The 23,062-nt window shown below is 36.8% G+C and overlaps 1 protein-coding gene across 4 annotated transcripts in view; it reads right to left on the bottom strand.

Moving 5' to 3' along the window:
• Positions 1 to 23,062, bottom strand: part of PPP2R5C (protein phosphatase 2 regulatory subunit B'gamma) — a 93,288-nt gene that overhangs the window by 27,550 nt on the left and 42,676 nt on the right. For all 4 annotated transcript variants that reach the window (XM_032188061.1, XM_032188058.1, XM_032188059.1 and 1 more), the window contains one exon: positions 3,651 to 3,850. In XM_032188061.1, coding sequence (XP_032043952.1) covers positions 3,651 to 3,719 — 69 coding nt within the window. In that variant the 5' untranslated portion in view covers positions 3,720 to 3,850. The remainder of the gene's footprint in view (positions 1 to 3,650; positions 3,851 to 23,062) is intronic.

The raw sequence follows: 23,062 nt of genomic DNA on the forward strand, positions 1-23,062 counted from the left end.
TCCTCCCTTCTGCTGAGCAGCCCAAGTGAAGCTTGACAAGAACAGCTCTGAATGATGAGCTTTATAATTTGACAGTCTGCACCCTCCATATTTTAATGAATAAAGCCATCCTAACAGCTGAATAGAGCCACATATAGTACACTTCTACTCACTATATCAACTCTTATTCCATATCAAAGGTCAGAGTAAACAAGACATACCCACGTAACACCGAAATAACACTTAAAATAATATATATCCCCATGTGCATGAGTATGTCATTTCATTTTCATAATACATGAAGAGTAGCAGTGAAAACTGCTTTAGCTGCTGAAATGACCTAGTTATAAAGTAAGATCTTAATTCCTTTATATTACCAACTTAAAAAGTCATATCGGTCTTTGTGCTTCACAAAAACATTGATTTCTTATACACAAGTACTATATCATCATCAAGGAAATTATTCTGGTGGCTACAGAAATAAGTCTTACTCACACAAGCTTTGGATCTACTTGTTTTTCAGAACACTACAACCCCGGATCTCAAAATTCAGCATTTCCTCAGCTTCCTCTCAGCTCTCCTCAATATCCTCTGACTGGTTAGCTGGGGAAGTGAATATTCATACCACTGTTCACTTTCATAGTCCCTCTTAAAATAGATACAATACAGATATTGCCCATCCCTTCCTGAGATGGAAAGCAGCATTCCTATGGGTCCATATTCTACATAGCTAACAATTCTCAGAAGTTTTCTACCAAACTAATAGCCTTAAATATTTATGTTTCTGACAAATTAGTGCACAACAGAACAATCTCAAAGTCTTGTTTTCTTCAAAACCTAAGCTAAAATGAAGCATACATCCCTTTACTAAACAAGAATCCGCAACAGATGCTTTTCATCCAAACTATTAAGTTATCATTTACATTTACAACGTGTATTTAGACATTTGTCCACATGTCTTTAAGCTTCAAGATGTAAGTTCCTGCTTCGGGGATAGTCAATCCAATCTTACTATGATATACATGAGAAACGGAACTTGTAAAACAAGTCTGTATTAAAAACATTTTCCTTCCCATCACATTTTTGCTTACAAAGGTAAAGAGAATCCGAAGGACATCAGCGGGGTCCTTGAGGAAGAAGGGGAAGAAACTTACGTCCCCCTCTGGAGAATAACATTACATCAATTTAAGAAACTTGTTTCTCTCGTATTGTTGGAAAAGACTCATGGTTAATGTTAAATAATTATTAAGCAACCAAATCAAAACATAGCTTAAAGACAAGATCTAACTATACATTTGCCAAAGATACTTGAAACACGAAGCAGAGGGTTGGGATGAGGGGCATGAACATGACGTGATCACTTGAATTATAAAGACTGCTCTCATCAGAGCAAAAGAACAAATAAAGATACCGTAAAGGACAAATAATTTATTATTATTAAATGGGTAACTTGTGAAATTTATTGCCCTAAGCTTTTGGCCTAAACAGTACAGTAACTAAAGCAAACAAAAATCTCTCTCGCTCTTACACGCACTTATGCGTGTATGTAGTCATCTATAGATGAGTAACCCCCAAGCTGTGAAGATAAAAAGAATGGCACAGTAAAGTCCTAACTCCTATACCAACTACCAGCTCATATAAAGAAAAATAAGATTTAATCTTTTCCAGCAGCCTCTACACTCATCCCTGACAAGACTAGGATGCTGAGCTAGATGGATTATTATCCCAAGTTTGGTGTAATGAGTCCAAACGTAGACAGGTCCCTTAAAGTACAAAGAAGATAGCCATTTTACCTTAAAATTCACATTAATCTACTAGTAGAATTTACCAAAAAGTACACCTCTTTATGTGCACGCCTGAAAGAGGCATAATACTGCAAGGGGAATATAGTTGTTTCATTATAGACAACTGAAAGAAAACTTTTCAATATTAGCAGCCTTAAAAAAAATTGCTATTTGAATTTAACCTAAAAATCCTAGTCCAGGTCTGACAACGGCCACTGAAAGTGTCTGCCACAATGCTGTACAAGTCTTATACAAGGAAATCCCATATCCTTTAGATTCTTACATATAAAAAGCACTTTAAATTCACTGAAAGAATTGTTAAACAGATGCTCTGAGCCCATAGCAGAACGCTGGTAGTTAAGATGAGACAAATTCTGCACCAAGATTTATTAGACTGACAGAATTGCAAACTGTATTACCATTAGTTGCATCTGAAAGCAAAGGAAGTATGTATTTTCCTTGGTTAAATGTATCCTTGCCATTGGTTTTTGATGGAGGAAGATAATGTGGGCTCATAATGCAGAAGTTATGAATTTATGGACAGTTAAGACTCCTCACAGAGCAAACACTAATGTCTTAAACTGATATTCAAGCCATCACCATGAATTCAATTTTTTTTCTCTAAATCAAATCTCAGCAAGCTTATTTTTTCATAATTATTTTTCCATGAGTATCAAATATTCTCAAATGAATAATCAATTAGCAAAAAACACATACAAATAGGCTATCAAAACATATGAAAAGACATGATCCCATGATATCATTAACCATCCTCAATGTTTTGTATACATTTGACTTAAAGTTGTACAGAATCCTCATATACTCAGAAGTTCTCATAAAAAAAATCTGTATTAGTGAACACTTACGGTGCAAGCAATCTTTAGAGTCGCACCTTTAATGCTATAAATCTTTAGAATCTACTCTGAAGTTGCTTCACAGTCTCTGATTTGGAGCAGGACCTCAATATCTGACTGAATTCACACTAATGTTAAAGAAGTACAATTTTCTTATCCCCCTGAAAGCTCGACCCAATTGAGTATTTTTTTTTTTTTTTTTTTTTGGGGGTGGGGGTGGGGTGTTAGAGGGAATAACTATCATGTCACGTGGTTAACATTTTTTTGGGAAGCTTAGTAGTTAGCTACTTGGAAAGATGCTTTTCTGTCCTCAGCCCAATTGCTACCCCAGGCAACTGGCATACAGTCACCACAATGAGAGAAGAAAGACTCTCCTGCAGTTTCATGGCTTCCTCCTCTGGACTGAACTTAAACAGGACAGAAAAAATGAAGTGGGTCTAATTGGCTTGGATTTCAACAGTGAAAGGGAAGAAACAACACAGGTCTAAATAGTACATATAACTTGTTCCAGCAAAATCCTCATCAGTGTAATAAAGTCTGACTCTCATTCTCAGCTCCAAATGCAGAAAAAAAAAAAAAATTCAGCCATGGGCACTGAATGTGATTACTTGAGATTAAGTGTCAAGATTGAACAAGTGATCTTAATTCTAACAAACACTCAAACTTTCAGTTTTGCAATCTACTCGTTCTTTAAAAAACTAGATTATTTATACCCTTCACCCTCACCCTGTTTTTATAAATGCCTATTATAAAAAAGATTGGGGGGAGGGGATGGATGGTCTTTTTTATTTAAAGATTTCATTTTTATCAACTTAAATCATAATTTATTTCTGCTGCAAATATGCATCCAATTTCTCTTACATAGAAGAGTCAACACTTGCAAGAGGATTAAAAACCTATTATATTACCATTTTGCCAGTGTGCAAACATAGTTGATCTTTTTGAAGATTTCAGTAGTATTTCTTAAGACAGATTGACAGAGCTGAAGAAGTAATTATGAATTTTAAAAGTTCAGAATGGTTCCACCACTTACCATATGTACTACTTCAGGGTAAATAGGTTCTGTAATCACATTGCGATTGTGTGTGATATATTCTACCATTTCACTTAAAGCTGCTCGTTTTACTTCCTTCCACTTTAGGTCACTTAGTGGATCAGAAACAAAGTCAAAAAGTACACAACATTGTCGTAACTTCTGGATAAAAAGCTTTTCTTGATCAGCAGGAGGAACATCTGAAAAGTAAAAATAATGGGTTATAATTTACATTGTAGCAGATTTTACTTTTTCCTCATTTTTATTTCCCCGAGACACAGGTACTGCAGTGTTTAAGACTAAAAGCAAACTTCCCAAATCTTCAAAGAAATTGAGGAATATAATGGTCCAAAGCATGAACCCCAGTAAAATACACTGTATGTGACAGGATGAATTAACAGAACTCCAAAAGTGCTGCATGATTGCCTTCACTACAAAATAGCTGCTGCACAGAAAAAAACAACACATACTTGAAAAAATGCCTCAAGAATTCCCCAAAGAGCTCAGTTTACATACAAAATATTTTATCTGTAGAAATACTCTTTTTGAGTATTAAGAGATAAATCTTCGGTTTCATCAATATATTTAAGCCAGAGTCACTTTTTAAACTTGGGATCTACCACTTCACAAATTCAATTTTTTCCCGTCACGCATGGAAATAAACAGCAGTAACCACATCTAGCTAGGCACAGAACCATTATTTATTTTTAAAACTTCATTGACACAAAAAAAATACTTAAAGAAATTTGAGTAGATGCAGATCTTCAACTATTTGCTCAATTTATAGCATCACTTTGAATGTTTTGCACATGCAAGAGATAGACTTGCATTATGAATCTTCTGAAGATTTTTATTTTTTTTTTTTATTTTTTATTTTTAGGAGTTTGTTCAGTTAATTGTGGCCAGCACCGCAAAATTAAACACTGGTCTTCTAGAAAAGATCACAATTACTAAATATAAATCATGAGTTTATATATACATGTGTGGGAAAGGATTTTGCAGGTGGCTCCGCGATGTTTCACACCTCCCCGAATTAGAGATAATGAGGAAACAAGCAATAGAAACAAAAATTTGAGAAAGATTGAAATAAAGTAAATGGGCTACAGTGTTAAAAGATGAGCTCTGGGCAGTGGCCAATTGCTGATTGGCTTGAGGTGTGTGTCTGAGGGTCTCTACCCCATTGTATGACAGATTCAGGCACATGGACAGTGCGTGGGGCTACGGGAAAAGTATATGTAGTAGTGAAAAAGGGCAATAAACGCCTTCTGTTCAAGAGCCGTCAGGAGTCCATGTCTTGAATCCCTTCAAACACGTATACGTATGTATTTATATACATACAAGTAAAGTACAAATAACATACAAGAAAATAACGTTGTCAGCTCTCACCAAGGTGAATATAAGAAAAAAAAAAAAAGGAAAAAAAAAGGCCAGTAAATTTTGAATCAAAATGAGTAAATAGTTGGTTTGATATTTACTGATTGTTTAATCATCACTCAAGTATAGCTGGTTAAGAATAGACAGTAATAGGAACACTAACATTTCTGCCCATCTTCCTTTCAAGTCTCCCAGTGCCCCCCTTCTGCCCATTTTTACCCCTCCCCTTTCCTCTTTTCTAGAGGATCTTTGACCTGTGAAGCTAGTCTATCTATTCATAACGTTTCTGAGCAAGCTTGCTGGTGCTTTGTTTTACTGCTCCTCACATTTAAAGTGCCTGAAGTGTGTACAAATCTACTTAATTGAATTTCTTTCTTCTGTGGTACCTTTTCAAAATACTTCTTTTGGTAACTCTAATTCTGCCTGTAACACTTCTATCAATTTACACGTGCCTTTCCTTTATACAGTGCTTTGTGCAGTGGCATTTTTGCTGTTTGACAAGGATACCTAGGTTCTCTTAAAACTCTGAAGTCTAATTCCTGGGCTTTTTACACCTTAATCCACCCTGATGATCCTCAAAAATTAATTTAATGCTTGTATATGAAGTAAAATTAGATTGTACAGTTCAGACGTACAGAGAACTGATGAGAAAGAAAGCCAGCACTACTTTTGCCATCAGTACTTTCCAAAATAACGAACCTTCAAAAATGTAAAAATACACTCATATCAACACAAACCCACCAGTTATAATCTGAAGCAAGCCTAAATCACTGTGTCCAAATTTAGATGTAGAAGTTTAAATTTAGGCTACTGTTAAGAAAGAACTAACACTAGACTGCTATTTATAAATATTCATATGGTGACAACTTAAAATATCTCTTACATCTAACGTTTCAACAGTTATGAAACAAAAAGTAATGCCTCTGAAATTCTACAAGGTTTAGCTGTGATGCCACAAAATTCCCCATGTGCTTTGCTTTTTGCCTAAGCAACCCCATGAGCAATTAAGATGATCAATGTATGAGACATTATAGTTTATTATACACAGCAAACGCTTTCAGGATCAGCACCTTAACTTCCAGTAAATTGGGAATATTTAAGTAACTGGCCAGATGTAAAGAAAACAGTACCATATTTTGGCAGCAGCAAAAAAATATCTATGCCAATTAAAACGGCCACATAACCACAGCATTAAGTTCCAGACAAGAAATGAGAATATACCACAGAAAGCCTGCATAAATTAGCACCATAATACGTTTAATATTTTTGCATGACAATTTTTTTTATTGTTAGCTATGAACAACTAAGCCATTAATAGCCTGATAAAAGTCTAGATTGCCTTCGTAAAAATGCCTGCAGTTTGCTTTGACTTCCTCCAGCTGATGGCTTGTCTTTTTCCTTAGCGCACCATAAAATGCAAAAACTTTCTTAAACACAAGCAGTAAGAACCATCACCAGACAAAGCATTTCAAGTGGTACTACTGAATATAAACACACACAGCCTAACAGATGAACATGTAATGTAATAAACTGCCTGACATACCAGCCCAGCTGATTAGTTAATATAGCGAGTAGCTCTCCTTTAAATGCTTGACAGATGTATTGTCAAGATAGCAAACTGGAGTGGTTCTTTCCTCTCCAAAAGAAGTTGCTCTCAAAAGTACTTTTGCTTTAATAAACCTGCATGACATATTTGGTCTAAAAAAAATAATAAATAAATAAAAAAGCTACAGACACTAAATTGCTCCACTAATCAACCGCAGAAGAAAAAAACATAGCGGAAGAGCTCCAAAGAAGATACAGAACAACAAAAAACTGTACACAAAAGAAGCCGTTATTGGTTAGACTTCAGTGTCATTAAGGCACCTTGGATAATGAAGAGTTCAAGAATTAGGAAGAAGGTGCTAAATGACAAATGCCAACAAATTTCCCAGCAAATTAAAAATCCTGTCCAGTGTTGTGAACAATTTGTAAGTACTTTAAGCCACACAAATTGCATCTGAATACATATGCTTTTGTCTATTTATATTAAAAACTATAACTAATGAATAATTTCTCCTGGAAAGAGTATTTAATGGAGTTGTTTGCATGCTGGAAGCCAGGTAAATTTACGACCTAAATGTAAAAAGTCTTGTTTGTACAAAGTGGTTAGAGTGGTTACCTTTTCCCAATTAACTGTAAAATGGAAAGTGGTTCCGCCTGAAGCATAACAACATGATCTCACTTAGGGATACTGTGCTGGACACGTATACTACACAAAATCCAGAGACCTTAATCACACAAGTAATGGACATACAATTACAATGATTTCCAGTACACCAACCTGGAAGGAGAGGAGGCATTATAGCTATAATTAGTACTAAGCTCTGAAATTAAAGGCTGACAACTAAGAAGGTCCAGGAACACCCTCACAAAGCAAGCCACCTGCATCACCACTTATGAATTGGTTTAAATATTTTAAGTTTAATAATTATTGCTCAGTGAAGTGAGAGATGGTCTTTCTACAGACTGAGAACCTCACATATTTGTAAGGAATTGTTTGTCATGTCCCTTCCCAGCCTTCTAAGTGTTCATCAACAAGTTTAAAATGTCTGGACCTCAATTCTCTCATGGTGCTTGCCTGGAGTACTTGCCATCAAGTCAAGATCATTCCTACAATTAAGGTTTGAAAGGATGATTTCAGGATGACAGAGATTAGTGAAGGTGGCCAAGCAGCAGACTGGATAGACCAGAATTTTTGTACAGAGAATGTACGTGCACCTGTTTAATTATGAGATGCCCCAACAAGTCATTTATCCTTAGCCACATGCCAGGGACTATCTGGCTGCATGCTTTCTGTTCACTGCGTGACAACTTCTACATCATCTTCCACTACAATTAATTGTAATCTCTGACTTCTAATTGCTTAAGCTAACTGACATACTTGAAGACTGTGTTACTAGGTATGATTTTTTTTTTTTTTTTTTTTTTTTTTGTAATTGAGCAGCTCTGGTGCTCCATCCCTCAATGATGGAGAAGCCTGTGGTTATTTAAAGGTACTCCTTATCGCCAAATTGACTTTTGGTGCTATTCACTGAGTAATGCTTAAAAACTCTCCCTTTGCTATTTATATCACATATTCAATACTTACAGAATTTGCTTAAGTATCTTAGCAGAACACAGATGATTTCCTTGCTTTCACAATAGAACAAAGTTTTTGCCTCACTTAAGAAAAATAGAAATAGAAACAAAACCAGAAAACATTACAGTTCAGTTTCTAAGTGCCCAGACATATCAGCAATACTACATCACACGTTTGCATTGTAGGACTTTAGAGAACGTACCGTTCTCTGGGTAACTTTTTCAGTCAAATATAAAAGTCACCTTTCAAGTTTTGTATTTTGTGTTATCACCTGGTGCCCATGACTGACTCACTCTCTACCTTTTCCAGAGAAAAATAGACCTTTTTTCTATGACAACAGTGTTTACCAGCTGCTGAGGGCAGGACAAAGGCAGGCAGGGTAAGCAGGCGACTCAGCAATGTCATACAAAACAGCTGTTTTCACGTACAGATTGCCACTGCAATAAAGCTAGAAGTTGAAAATGTTCAGGTCATGGTCTGACAGGAAGAACAATACAGTTGCTACCACAAAATATAATTTGTGGTCAGTAAGACTCACTACATCATTTTAAAAGCAAAAAAACGAATTATAGCTGAGAACTTGCAGAAAATACATAGAAGAGATACCATTCGTTGTAGCTGCGTGAGCACTTGCTTGTTTGTGAAGGCTCAGCAGAGGTATCAGTTTTGCTCAGTTGACAGCTTTCCACTTTATCAGAAGGAAAAATACTTTTTTTTTTTTCTTTAAAACAGTCTGATATTAAGAACTACCAATCAGATTATGGACACGCATATCAGCAAAAAAAAAAGAGTTCCTACCATTTTAAATGCACAACTAGGTTCTTCATACAAAAGCACACCCAGGATTAAGTAAAAGGATGCACAAGACCACCACACTGAGGGGAAGTAGCATGTGTAAAAAAAAAAAAAAAAAAAAGGCTAGATAAAAAGCACAGGCTAGAAATAACGTTCTCCTTAAGATACAGGTGTATAGCAAGAGTCCTAGCATGATGCTTGCTTGCAAGCAGACGATAAATCTTATGAAATGTGTCTCCAAGTCTACTGAAGGTTACAGTTTTTAAAAATGAAAGTCTAAATAAATTTAAATATGGAAAAACAACATTTAACTGTAAACTAGAGTGCTATCCAGTACATCTAGTACTCTGACTGATAACATGGCCCCTTCTGACAACAAAAAGCAGGTATTAGTGTCCTTTAAATTGGCTGTCCATTAGAAAAGCAAGCAAAATTGAAGCATTCCTGGAGCTCTGTAATTTGCACTACAGAGCTGTACATGAGGAGTTCAGCATGTTTCAGGCAATCTGTTTTTTTCCAGACATTTCAGTTAATAGTACCATGACAGCATTTTTCTAAAAGAATAGGAGTGTTCAATATCTAGAGTAAAAGAAATGGAAGTTGCCAGCCATGTAGGTAGGGGGACTGCATAACATGGGAAAATGAACATAATCAATTGAAACACTGACTTAACAGAAAAATGGAAAGATTACAAAAAAAAGGTTGTCTAACGCTTAATAAAGTTCTATTTAAAATGTATATTTTATTTTGAAATTGTTGAATTACTATCTTAGTCCTCAGCAAGGAGCACTTCCTTAGGTTACAGAACTTAATTTTTCTTGCATTTCTATTATTTGACCAACTCATCACAGTTGCTGATTTTCTTCAGCAGATTTTAATGAAATTATTTTATTGAAAATATAACAAAAGTAATTAACAGTACTTAGAGACAAAACTCTCCCAGATAACAGTATTCTACCCTAATAGAAGATACTGGAAATAAGGGGGTGGGGAGAAAGTCTTCCAGTTCACACATGGAAAGTTTAATTAATGCTATTACATCTAGCAGTACTTTAAAATACACTTAAGGAATACAAGAAATTACTATAATTACATACAGTATGCAATACACTTTATACAATAACTAGCAACCCTGGGAGTGGGAGTATGGCTGCAGATTACTTGAAACAAGGTATTGTTATGCATACATTGGATAGAAAAAATACATAAAATATTGCTGTTTGTATTGTTTTATCTGGAACACTATTGATCCTGTAGCTTTTTTCCCCCTCCAAAAGAAATGCTTAAAACAAGAAAAATGCCCACTGTGATCAAAGCCACAGGAACTCCCATGGGAAGACACACAGTGCTTGTATTAGACTCTGTATTTTTATATATCATGCTCTCTTAAGTGGCACAGAAAAGCAAATTCTACTCTGTCTCACTACTGAAGATAATGGGATTCACATGTAAGTGAAGTAGTGTCATAAAAGAATGCAGACTTTTTCCAAAAGAACTGCAGCTGAGTCTTTATCACAGCTCCTTCTCCTTCTTTCAAGTTTGAGGTCCTTCTCCATTTACCATTTATTATACTATTATTACTCAAATACATTCCAACTGAGAAGTTCTCAGCCTTTTTTTTTTTTCTCCTTTCTCTTGAAACAATGCATTTCCTGTCAGAAACAGGATGCTGCAGGTTAGATGAACTTTCAGCCTGGCCTAGAACAAAGCCTATGATTCTCCAAAAATTCCTGGTCAATAATTAAAAATGCTCTAAAGATACTTACAGCTTCTGCAGGACAGACAACGAAATGTTTTAATTGCCTAAACACCTAATATCATAGCAAAATTGTGTTGTTCAAAGCCAATTCGATGGTGAGCTGAGACTAGCACCCAGCCTCTATTAGTACTCGTACAGCAAACTGCAACTTTAAAGCATGACCCTCTTTTGGATCAGCTGCCTTTATGCAGCACCACTGTTCTCAGCAGCAATCCCAGAGAGAAAGGAGAATCAGCTGTAAATACTGGCTATGCCCACTCCTTTTTGCCTTCAAGGAACTGAACTGCTGCCAGCCGTACCTTTTGGCTGTGCTCCAGGTAACAGGCATTTGTCATTGGAAATAAGAGCTTTTGGTTTGGATTTGCAGTTTTTGGAGAAACTACACTGCTCCTACTTATTGTTTCACATTCTGTAATGTGCCTGAATGAGACAAAAGCACTCAAAACATGATAAATATTTCCCTACATATTGATAGTAAATAAAGTTTAAAAACGATGCTTGAAATCCTATGTGGCATATTTTCTATCTAAAATGGAAAAGCAAGCTGCATTTGATTTCACTTTCAAGTAGTTCAAATTTCTGCACATTCAAGTGGTTTTACTTAAGTTTTGTTTTCAGAAAACAAAGGTTCTAGCTAGTATTGGAAATTCAGCTTTATTTTTTCAGCAAAGCAATAGAGCTGACTTTGCTTCTCTGCTGATCTGCGGTCTGGGTTTAACTGCTACTCTATTTAAGTGAAAGAAGTTATTCCACCTCTGACAGCTCGTGTATGAAACTAGTCTTAAACTCACAACAGGGAAATGGGGTGGGGGGAGGCAGGAGGAACAAGATGTTAGAAATCATTACATAGAAATGTACACAGCATTTTAAATATTGTTTCTAAATAAACAAATCTCTTCATTCAAAATAAAGACTTTTCATCGGATTTAGATTTTTTTTTTAAAAAACAATACAGTTTGGCATATATTAGAAAAAATAAACTAAAGGCTGCTAGAATTAAATGAACTACTGTAAGACTGATTAAACAGCAACAGCAAAAATAACCCACAGCTGAAGAGAGGCAGAAAGTCCTGAGCACATGTTTTGTCAGTCCTGGAGTGAAGCTCAAGAGAGGTGCTTCACAACAGTAATCCACTAGGAAAGCTGCAGTCTTGGGGGAATCCCATGCAGAAGGCTATTGGTGGTGGCAGCTATCCCCTAGCTACAAGATTAAATTGTGGGTTTGATGATAGAGAAGCTTTATGTAATGACATTTAACTGTCAAAAATAAAAATGGGAGATTAAGGACTTCAACCAGCAAGGAAGTAAAAAAAAATAAAATTGTTGTCATTCTCCACTGTATGGCACTATTTTTTTAATTTTATTTTTTATTTTTTAAAGTATTTAAACAAGCTGAGATACAAATGACTTCCACTAACATCTTTTCCAGGTGTACATCATAACTAATGATGGGAAAAGTGGATCAGAGGCACACAATGACTTACTACATTATGTAATAATTCTTCAAAAGTGAACCAAAACCACCCTATATCTAAGCTTTTCTTTTAAAAAGAATGTTACCAGAAATCAGCTACTTTCTTAGACCCCCCCAAAAAAAGTAAAAAAAAAAAAATAAAAAATAAAAAAAACATGATCATATATATATTTAAATCTAACTAAACTAAGAATTTTTAGACTAGATTAAAACATGTTGAAATAGAGTGTAGAAGTCATAACTGCATAAATACTTGAAAGGCAATGTGCCATAAAGAGGAAAACAGGAATGCTCATACAGGAAATGACAAGTGAAACGAGCAGAAATGGGCTTGACCTAATGAAGTAAAAATTCCACCTGAAAATTAGGGAGAAAAATGACAGCGAGTAAAATCAAAAAGACAATGGAAGAAAAAACTGTCTTAACAAGGGAAGCAGGAACCAAGCAGATACAGATCTCTGAGCTTTTTGGCACACACACAGTTAACATGACAGGAAAAGCCATTTTTGAACACAAAGTACCTACTAGCAACCAAAAATGAAAAATCCTCTATTTCCCAGTTTTACTATGTGCTTCAAAAGATACAAGTAACTTTGCATCCATTTTTAATGGCACAATAATCTGGAGTTTTACATAAAAGAATATGCAACATCAATTGCATTTGAGCTTTCTACAAATATTTTTAATATATATAACTGTCTCTCAGAAAACGAAGAACTGCTGTCAAGGCTACTGCTGAGACCAGACTTAAGTTACATTACAGAACATAATTCCAGTGCGTGGTGTAATTTATATGCTTTATATTAAGAAAATTGAAGAAAACAATGAACAACTGAATCAAACTCTGCCACTTCCGATGCTTGCTTGAAATAAATCTAAGCTAATCATGCCTACCCATATACTACAAGCAGAACAGCTTCCTGAAGCACACCAAAGCTCCATATACCAACCTCTAGCCAGATACCACTCACGAGTGAGTAATTTGCCAATGGTATTAGCTGTCACACATCTGTGTGAAACGTAATTCAATGCAAACCCAACCACCAAAATGTGTATAAAGTACCTTGGTTACTTCCTGAAGAGCCTATCAGCATGGTTGTTCCTCTCCTTGCTCTGTTACATGTCCTAAACCCTGTGGGTTACCCCTTGTTTTCTATTAGATACTTCTGAATTATAAAACACATAAACTTAATGGTATTTAGAATAATTATTAACAGATATCACAAGATTTCACTGAAGAACACTGGGTCAAGTGTTGACTTGGGAAGAGATGACATAATAGATTAGAAAGCATGAAGAAAAGAGAACCACGGTTTTCTATGGTTAAACCATAGAAAGAAACCCTCAGTGTTTCACATCCTAACGCAACCTAAAGTGAATGCACAACCCCTCAGGCAAGAGTTCTTTAAGCTGTACCACAGGCACAGCTGCATGCACTCACTGAAGCTAACATTTATTTTTAAATTAATCAAACACTTCTGTAATTTTTCCTTGATGACAACACTAAATCAGCTGAATTCTCCATTATTTTCAAAATTAGAAATAGGATTTGGAATAAGTGTTTTCCTATTCAGAGGAAAGGCTCTACCAGTGAAGGTAACTGAGCCTGCATGCGAACTGAGGTTCTGACTGACCTTTCAACAGACAGCAATTACCACCCCACGTATATTCCTGAAAAATCCTACTTTTCAATTCAGTATGTAGCCTTCCTCACTGGTGGCATTAGCAACACTTCAATAGTTCCATATGCCTATGAAATTTGGGAACCTTGTGTGATGCAACTCGGGTAAAAGAAGTGGTTGGCATGATAGCAATGATGCCTGGGAGAGGAAAAGTAACCTTAGAGCTAGGTCAGTAACCTGCTTAGCAGCCAATGCTTGCCACGTCAAGCGCTGACAACCATTACTTCAAATACTAACAACAATTACTAGCAGTGCCCTGCTGGGAAATAAAATTCATGTTTCAGTAAGGGAAGTTTTGACTCACATAACAAGACCATAGTATTGACTTGTATTGAAATGCATGCTTTCAATATTATTATGCATTAAGATTGAAGATCAAAACCAGATAGAGATTAAAACCAAAATATATACAGGCATATTACGTCAGGAATGAAGTACTTCAGAATTTTCCATTTAACTCAATTCACAAATCATCACTGCATATGATAATGCATATTCCAATGCTATTTTCCCTTGTGTACGTGTTTTCAGACAAATACAGCATTTACTTCAAACAGATGTCTTTAGGCTCTGGTTGGACTAGTCTTCAGTCTCGCAAAGGGATTCTGGTCAGAACAGAGCTCATACCTATTAGCAACAGCATCCCAAAAGGAGTACATTGCTTTGCTGCCAGAAAGGCTGTCGTTCTGCTGATAACATGTACCACATTTCTACCACTCTCCCACAGCAGAAAGAGTGGACCATTTCTTTAGGTAACACACTCAAATCAGAGCCTCCGACAAAAGGCAAAAATAGTTTGGCTTTCTTAGCTATGAATCCTAGGCTGACCCACTACTCCATGTCCAAAAATCCTGGTCATATTTATGAACATCACCTAACTCCCAGCAGATTTCCCAAACTAAGTATTAAGGCTATTTTTAGTTACTATCTTCTTTTTAAACAGAAGATTTAATGAACAATGAAAGCAGTTGATTTTAATTTCTTCTATTTAAAATAAGCTTTAGCATTCATTATCCCTTAAGCTACATTAATGAATACTCACTTTTCAATCAGAGGGAGTGAGAAGAATTAAGCAGTAAAGTCCATGCTCAAAATTTTACTTTGGAGAGCACATGTTTACTCTGATTCAAAGGTCAGTGAGATATTAATTTCCTACTGGGACAAGAACAAAACCAAACTTTTCATACCACACAAATAACTTCAATAGGCAGTCCTCAAAAACCAACCAAACAAAAAACCACCCACCTCTGCATCAGATTTGGGATTTTGAGATACCTTCTGTAGAAGGTTATATGCTAACAGAAGCAAAGGCTAAAATAGTGTGCTGGGAAGAGGTTGGAAGAAACATACTAGTCTAATTAAAGTTCATTTGGAGTATATCTTTGAAGAAGAACTTATTATACCTCAAAGAACAGATAACAGTTTTTCCTTAACCTGTTTATGAGATTTCAAGCTTTGATCCTTTTGGTCAAGTTTTCTTTTCAATATGTGAATGAAAACAGGACACCTTTGAAACAGCGCTGACATTATTATGTTTTCACTTCAAATACAAAAGCAATATGAAAATTTGGCTCTAAAGGTTTTGTAAAGAAAAACAAACCACACAGTTGGCAAATCCAAAAATGCAAATTAAAGAACTTCCATAAAACCGTTCCAAAGAGAGGAGTTTTCAAGTAGCAGACTGCTACAAATAACTGGAGAAGTTCAAAATTTACATCTTTTGGTTTCATATTTCATCTTTTCTTTAAAGAACTTTTGAGGAAAATGTTTACTTCATAAAATTCAGACACGTATCAGTCACAAGAGCAATTAAGAAAATTGAGGCCTGACATAAAACTGTCACTTCCACCATTACTGGTAACAGTTCATAGGCAGCCCCCCGCCCCTAATTTAAGTGCCTTTGAAAAAGGAAACTTAACTGGCAAATTATAGCAGAAATGGTGTTGCACAACCTGTATGCACATTAAGCGGAATTCAATAAAACACGTGCAGATTTGACTTTAAAATATCATGCATTCATTTGCATTCAGAGCATCATTTAACTCAGCTGTGTCATTTTTAAAACACAAGCACATGGACAGAAGCCAAGCACAGGCTCTGTTTCCTGAGAAGACGGCACTTTCAGTCATATAGGTGGTTTAGGTCAGGCATAAAGGTTAGAACATAAAAGCCATTACCAGCAGAGGAACATCTCGTTTGCATAGATGTAAATATTCCTGTACCTATAAATGAAAAATATTGCTGGTACCCACTTAATCTACATGCTTTACGGTGGTTTCAGTAACTAGCAGTATTTGATAGAGAATTAGTTGACTCTACAGAAGTTACGATTTATTATTAAAAGCCTTTAACAGACACGGGGATAAAACCATTTCTTGAAAACCATGTTGAGTTTTAAATTTAAGTGTATGTCATAGCAAAAAATCACCAAACAAGAATTTTGATTAACTTCTTTACCGAAAGGGTTGTTAGGCATTGGAACAGGCTGCCCAGGGAAGTGGTGGAGTCACCATCCCTGGAAGTCTTCAAAAAGATGTTTAGATGTAGAGCTGAGTGATATGGTTTAGTGGAGGACTTGTTAGTGTTAGGTCAGAGGTTGGACTCGATGATCTTGAGGTCTCTTCCAACCTAGAAATTCTGTGATTGATGTATAAATAAGGACTGAGGACAATATGCATTTTATGTTGATACAATTTTGCTTCCTTCAAAGGGAATACAAACTACAATGTGACTCAAGAAATGCAGCTTAAAAATTCCAGATGACTACCTTCCTCTAATTTAATGGAATTTTTAGCTCAACAAAAAGTCCCCTCCAAAGACTTTTTATAGTTGAACCCTTCAAGATTTTAAAGGCAGTACAAACACTTGATATCCTCGTTGTTTTCAGGAGCCAAATTTATACATACATGCTTTGTTTGGCTAGAAGATTTAGACAAAGATTTAAAAATACAGAAAGAATGGCAGAAGTACAGAATACAGAGTAAAAGCAGTAACACATTAAACTCAGCAGGTGTGATAAAAACCTCCTTTAAATGTGCTCTTGGTCAAGTATTACAAATGCTACCCATGAGTTGCTTCAGGAAACAGCAGTTAAAAAAAACACAAACACATCAGTCTGTGTCTGGCTATGTACTATGGCTATATCCGAATGTCCTTTAAATATCCAGCAAAACCATCACAAGAGGCAATAATACTCTAACAGTCATTTGTATGAAATATCAGCACTCTGATAATTTAGATAATTATCTAATATTAATTGATGAAATTCTTACATATACATTTCACAGTTTAGATCTCATAGATAGAACAGAACTGCAGCTCATTCCTGGGGAAGATGGTCTTGTTGCTCCTTTTCGAAGCACCAGGTTCAGAAAGAATGGTAGAGGTTGTTTTCAAAGCTAACAATTCCATGTACAAGTGGTTAAGTAAGGCTATAGAGCAGCACTGGCCAAGGACTTACTGCAAGGATACAGGTAAGTTTTGGAAACAAGAGTCAGGCTGAACATTAACAGTCTGGGTGGCTCAGTAAGAAGGCACAGGTAAAAACCTTCAAACAAGCAGCCAGTGCTCATACCTTCAGATTATCAAATTTCATTTTGCTCTAATGGAGAAGAACAAGTACTTTCACCTCTTTTATACCTCAGCTAAGATTCATCCATGATGCAAAACCAACTGCAACCCACAAACAGAACAGAAAATGTGTGCTGATCACAGGAAATTCCCATTAACTGGATTAGCAGTTGAAAGAAAGTTTTGAAGGCTTCTTGCACAGGAGTATTTCCACAAACTAAAAGCATGCCTGCAATTTCAGAAGTAGCTGTCAATTTATAATTTAAATTAACTGAAAAGGAATTAGTATGGTTCATTAATGTGATGGGAACATCTCTGAAGAAAGTGATTATGGGGTTTACTCTCTGCAACTTCCTTCTCAGGAAGATACTACTCACCACTGACAGACTCACCGTACCTTAAATGTTTACTACATTTAAGTGTGTTGAAAGATTAAAGGAAATTAACGGTCAAGCAAACATGCATGCTCAAACCAGTTAAGTTCATTTATCATCCTTAAAAATACCTACTTGTATGGAAAATGCAAGACTTGTATAGAGGTAAAAATTACCATTGTGCAGGAAATCACTGGGAATAAAACACTTTAATTTCCCACAGCAGGATACACTAACACCAGAAAAAAATAGCATGAAAGGTGACATGGAGATTTCTACATATGACTTCATAATCAATACAGCCCAGTATCAGACTAATAAAGCATTAATAAAAAAGTGATCACATGTAAAGGAAATTACGCTTAAGATTTATCAAGTTGTTGGAAAGGATTGTAAAGTAGGTGATGGTTATCTCGGGAATTAAAAAAAAAAAAACAAACAAAAAACACCACACACTTTTTAACAATGTTTTTCTAATGCAGGAAGATTACCAAAAACATGTTGTTAGGATCTGTGGTAGATGTTACCCTGTTCAACATTTTCATAAACAACACAGAATATTAATAGTGAGGTCACACAGTTTGTTAATGGAATATTCATTGTCACTTTTAAGCCTGTTAAAGAGAGCTACAGAAAGATTTCACAGTACTGAGCAAATGAATTCCATTTATTACATATTTCCAAAAGTGGATAAATGTGAAGAAATGTGGGTGAACCAGCTGACTGCATACATTTATGAGTTCTAGCTTACTCAAAAGATATTTTAGTTATGGATGTTCTCTAAAAACACATACCTGCCAAACAATTTTTGACTACTGCTGAGCTGCTAAAAGAGCATTAAGAAAGTAACAAAACATTGTTTTTGTGTGCCAATATTTTTAATACTGCATGCAGCTCCATTTACCCTATCTTTAACAGTTCACAAAAACAGTGAGAATCATTTAAAACACCGTAACAGTTTTCATGAAAGTAGTACACAAACTTCAGGGTTACCACAGACGTAAAAGTACGAATAGGCATTTTGGCACTACATGCATTAAAAAGTCTACTTGAGTAACCAAAGGGGAAAAAACAGCAACCAGAAGCATAGAATATTGCTCCTTGAATTTTAAGAAGTAGATTAAAATTTATTCTTATTGTTATTTTTTAAAGTGACAGAAAGGGCAGTCATTTTTTGCCTTCCATGCAACAAAGAACTGCAGGATCATAGTATAATTTATCAAAAGACCAGCAGAAGTGAGACGGTCGCTAATTCCTCGCTCAAAGCAAGGTGAACTACGTAAGCAAAGCTGCTCATGTTGCCCACTCAAGTTTTCATCGTCTCCAAGCAGAGATTTCACAGCCCCTTTTGGAATCCTGTTCCCATGTTTGAATACTTTCACAGTGAAAATTTTTTCTCCTCGCATTCAGTTGCAATTTCTTGCATTGCATCTTGTATCAGTCATCTCTCTTCAGGCACTGTGCACCTCTGAGAAGCGTCTGTCTCTGTTCTCCATACCCTGCCATCAGCTGAAACATCTCCCCTTAGCCTTTCCTTTCTCGGGCCAGCAAACCCAGTTCTCAGCCTCCTTTTGTGCATTGTCAGATTAATGGCTGCTGCTCTGCATGCTGAATTTGGTCTGCATTATTGCTGAAGTGTGAGCTTTGGCCTCCACTTCCATTTAATTAATTACAAAATTGATTTTTTTTTTTTTTTTAAGCTCAGAAAAAAATCCCGTGAAGTAAAAGCCTTCGTGATTTTCAGCAAGTACTATTAAACAGAAATATCTACAAGACAATTATTTTTCAAGAAAAAGAAACATGCTGGGTTCTTTGGGTTCTTTTAAAATGAAAGCACCGAGTGAGCTTTTCTCCTTTAAGAAAAATCACGTACTTAGGTTTAAATGCATCATGTAGCTCTCTTAAAAGCTGCTCCCTCTGTTTACTCATTGTCAAAGGGACTTGACCTTTCATAATCAAGAATGAAAACACAAAGTGGAAATGCACCTTACAATAGCTGGAGAGCACTTGGTTTCTTTAAGAACCTGGCATTAGTTTTGATTTGATCTGGAGCTGAAAGGTTATCTAAGGTGGCCCAAGCTCAGAGAAACCAGCATTACTGGGAGGTGCTTGATGCTGTGTTGGTACCCAACCCAACAGAACCATCAGCTTTTACCAAGCTTTTCTAAGAATGCAAAATTTCTATCCAGATCCTCAGATATATACATGACAAGAATGTTACCACTGCCATTTTTAGTCATACCCTGCAGAAGAGCACTACATGGATATGGAATATAAACTAGCTTCCACGGTCCCTTGCTGAGGATTACAGGAAGCACATGACAAGAACAGGCAGTTACCACTACAAAAAAACAACCCCACAAACTTTCATAAAATCCAAATTAAGTTAAATAATTACAAAGTTGAGCATCAAAAATTTTTGCTACTCTGGAAGGCAGAGGACAGCAGACAACGAGGTATTTCAAACAGGTCACAGCCTACAGGAAGCACCGGTGGGAGCTGACACAGGGTCAGGGCGTTCTCATCCTCCTTCCCACACAACTTTTACCACATCTTGCAAAGTACCGTGCAAATCATTTTGGAAAAGCATGAACAGGCAATATTACCAATTCCACTAAGCAACTAGACTGCCAAACTAACTTCTATACTCTGTTAATTCTGGCAATGCAGACCAAAGCAGAGTTCTACCAATATTTTGTTCAAATATCTGAATATCTGTCTTGACTACATGAAAACACTGGTTTTCAGGCTAAGAGCAGTCAACTGCATTCCTAATGAAAAGCATACCCTCTCCAAACGAATACATGTAGCCCTTTATAATCTGCCTACACAAAGGATCAAGATCATTTTCTAACTGCACTCTGTCCTACAGCTACAGCTTCCTGCAAGACAACTCACCACAGTAAACACGAACTGGTAACTGAAGCCTAGTGACAAATGTTAACAGTTTGTTGTAATCCATGCTGCTTTTACAGCAGCTTTCTTTGCTGGAAGCACTGAGATGGAAATCAGAAGGTCCTGATTCCTTCCCCCAGGCCTCATCTCAGTTACTTGGATCAGGGCCCTGAGTGCACTCCCGTCACCCTAGGGGTTTCGCTGCCAGAAGGGCTCCATAAGGAGAAAGAAGCATCTTGAAAAACCATCCTGCTCTGCTTCCCTCTTTGCTGTAAAAATCTTACGTTTGCAATACTCAATAACCCTCTTCTCTGCTATCCTTACGTTCATAGCTAGTGACCTCCACACAAGGATCCTACAGGAACTCTCCATGCAGATACCCCACAACCAGTTGCTTCACCTACTCCATCTTCGCTTGTTTCACAGCCAACTGCACACACACACACAAGCCTCTACTGAGGACCACAAACCACAACAGCTATTTCGTAGCCATAACAGCTGCTCAAATTGAAACCGATTCTCTTTAAGCTTGCAAGGTAAGCTTTCGGTTCACTGCGATCACTAAAGCCAAGCAGTCGAGCCGACCATTATGTGCTCTGTACTCTAGGATGATCAATGCAGCCGCAGCAGCATGACTTGGGCCTCCTGGAAAGCCTGGTGTGGGTGGAATGACCAAGGGCTCACTACCCCAGTAGCCAAACACTCTTCCTGAGCCAGCGCTGTCAGCACAAGCAGATAACACACTAATGGCTGTGTGCCACTTGCCTTCACCGTGGACTGGGCTCTTCTGGTGCTTGGTGTTTTCCAGCAATGGGTCCAAAGTCATCTTCCGCAGACCTGATTTCTACACATTGGTCTTGGACAACTGCCAGCAGTCTATAATTGTGACAAAGGGCAGAGTCTCACTGTACCCAAACCAGAAAAGGAGAGCAGATCTAGTGACAGTGATCAGGGTCAGCCAACAGTCCAGTGGTTGTGGAACATGTCCACAGTGAAGAGGCAAGCCAAACAAGGTGGTTAAAACATCAGGACCCTGAAATGCAAGGCACACAGCCCAAGACATGGCTGCAGCCTGGATGAGGCGGTGACCAAGGCCAAGGGCCTGAGCCTAAAGACAGCTCCTGAGCAAAGGGGGAACCCCAACAAGGCTTCTCACAGCCCTCTCCATGACAGCCTTATTGAAGAGCTGATCTTGAGCACCAGCTGGGGTATTCAGGGCCCTGACACCTCCTATCCTACAAATCCCCATTGTTCCTCCAGAGACAGCAGCAGTAGACAGTAAGATGTTGACACCCTTATTTCCTATTCACAAGGTTCTAAACATCACTTTTTAAAAACACCTGCATCTATTTTCCTAACTGTGGTGCTTTGGCAAAGCTACAAATAATCCAGACAATAAAGCTGTCTGCAGTTCAGGAGGGGGAGGAAGAAGAGGAGCAAGCTTCCACCTCTTGCCAGACCAGACTTTTTAATTCTGCAAACTTTACATACTCCTTGTAATCCAGGTATAGAAAGTGTATTAGAATTAATTTTAAAAGCAAGATTGCAATTTTTATTTTCAAGTAATTCCTGATAGTCTGCTCTACAAAAATCCCTATCCTTTTTCCCCACTCACCCCAAATAAGATTAAGACCATATAGAGTATTTTACCCTCCAATGTAAGGGTAAAATAAAATACAATACACAATCTCAAACTTTTACTTTAAACACTGTATGAAATTTGTCCTAAAGCAGATTTACTTTTTAGTGAGGAAGCCTTTTTGTAAGTTAAAATTCTAGCACTTACAGCTGCAAAGAAAAGCACTTCTACTAGAAAATTCAACCCATGCTTCAACAGATGATGTAAGAGGACAACTGTAAAAGCTGCATGGATTAGAACAAACAGTAAACCTATGTCATTAGGCTTTAGAGCTATCAGCTCACTTTAGCTCCTATTCATTTTGAATATATAGTTCTGTTAGGATTCATTTTGGGCCCAAATCAGTACTGGTTAAATTAGAGCAGCTTGTGATACGAGGTGCATACAAAAGAATTAACTTGTATGGATGGATGGATGAGATGCATTCTCTTCCCTGCCTCCCCTCACCTCTGAAGAGACTCCTCTGGGCTATAATACCAGACACCCATCTAACTTCCTACCATCTGAAAAATGCAAAATAATCCCCCCAGATCTTCCTTAATTGCTTACAAGAAAGTTGACTCTTTTCATTAATAAAAAACAAAACAACAAGAAACACAAACCTAACGACACAACCCTTAACCTCAACCTTATTAGCATACTATCCTGTGCACCAAAAATTTAGTATTTACAAAAGTAAATTTCAGAAGTTTCTTAAAATGCACTTCCACAATTGCTTCCACAATTACG

This window comes from Aythya fuligula, chromosome 5 (assembly GCF_009819795.1).
Source record: "Aythya fuligula isolate bAytFul2 chromosome 5, bAytFul2.pri, whole genome shotgun sequence".
NCBI lineage: Eukaryota > Metazoa > Chordata > Aves > Anseriformes > Anatidae > Aythya > Aythya fuligula.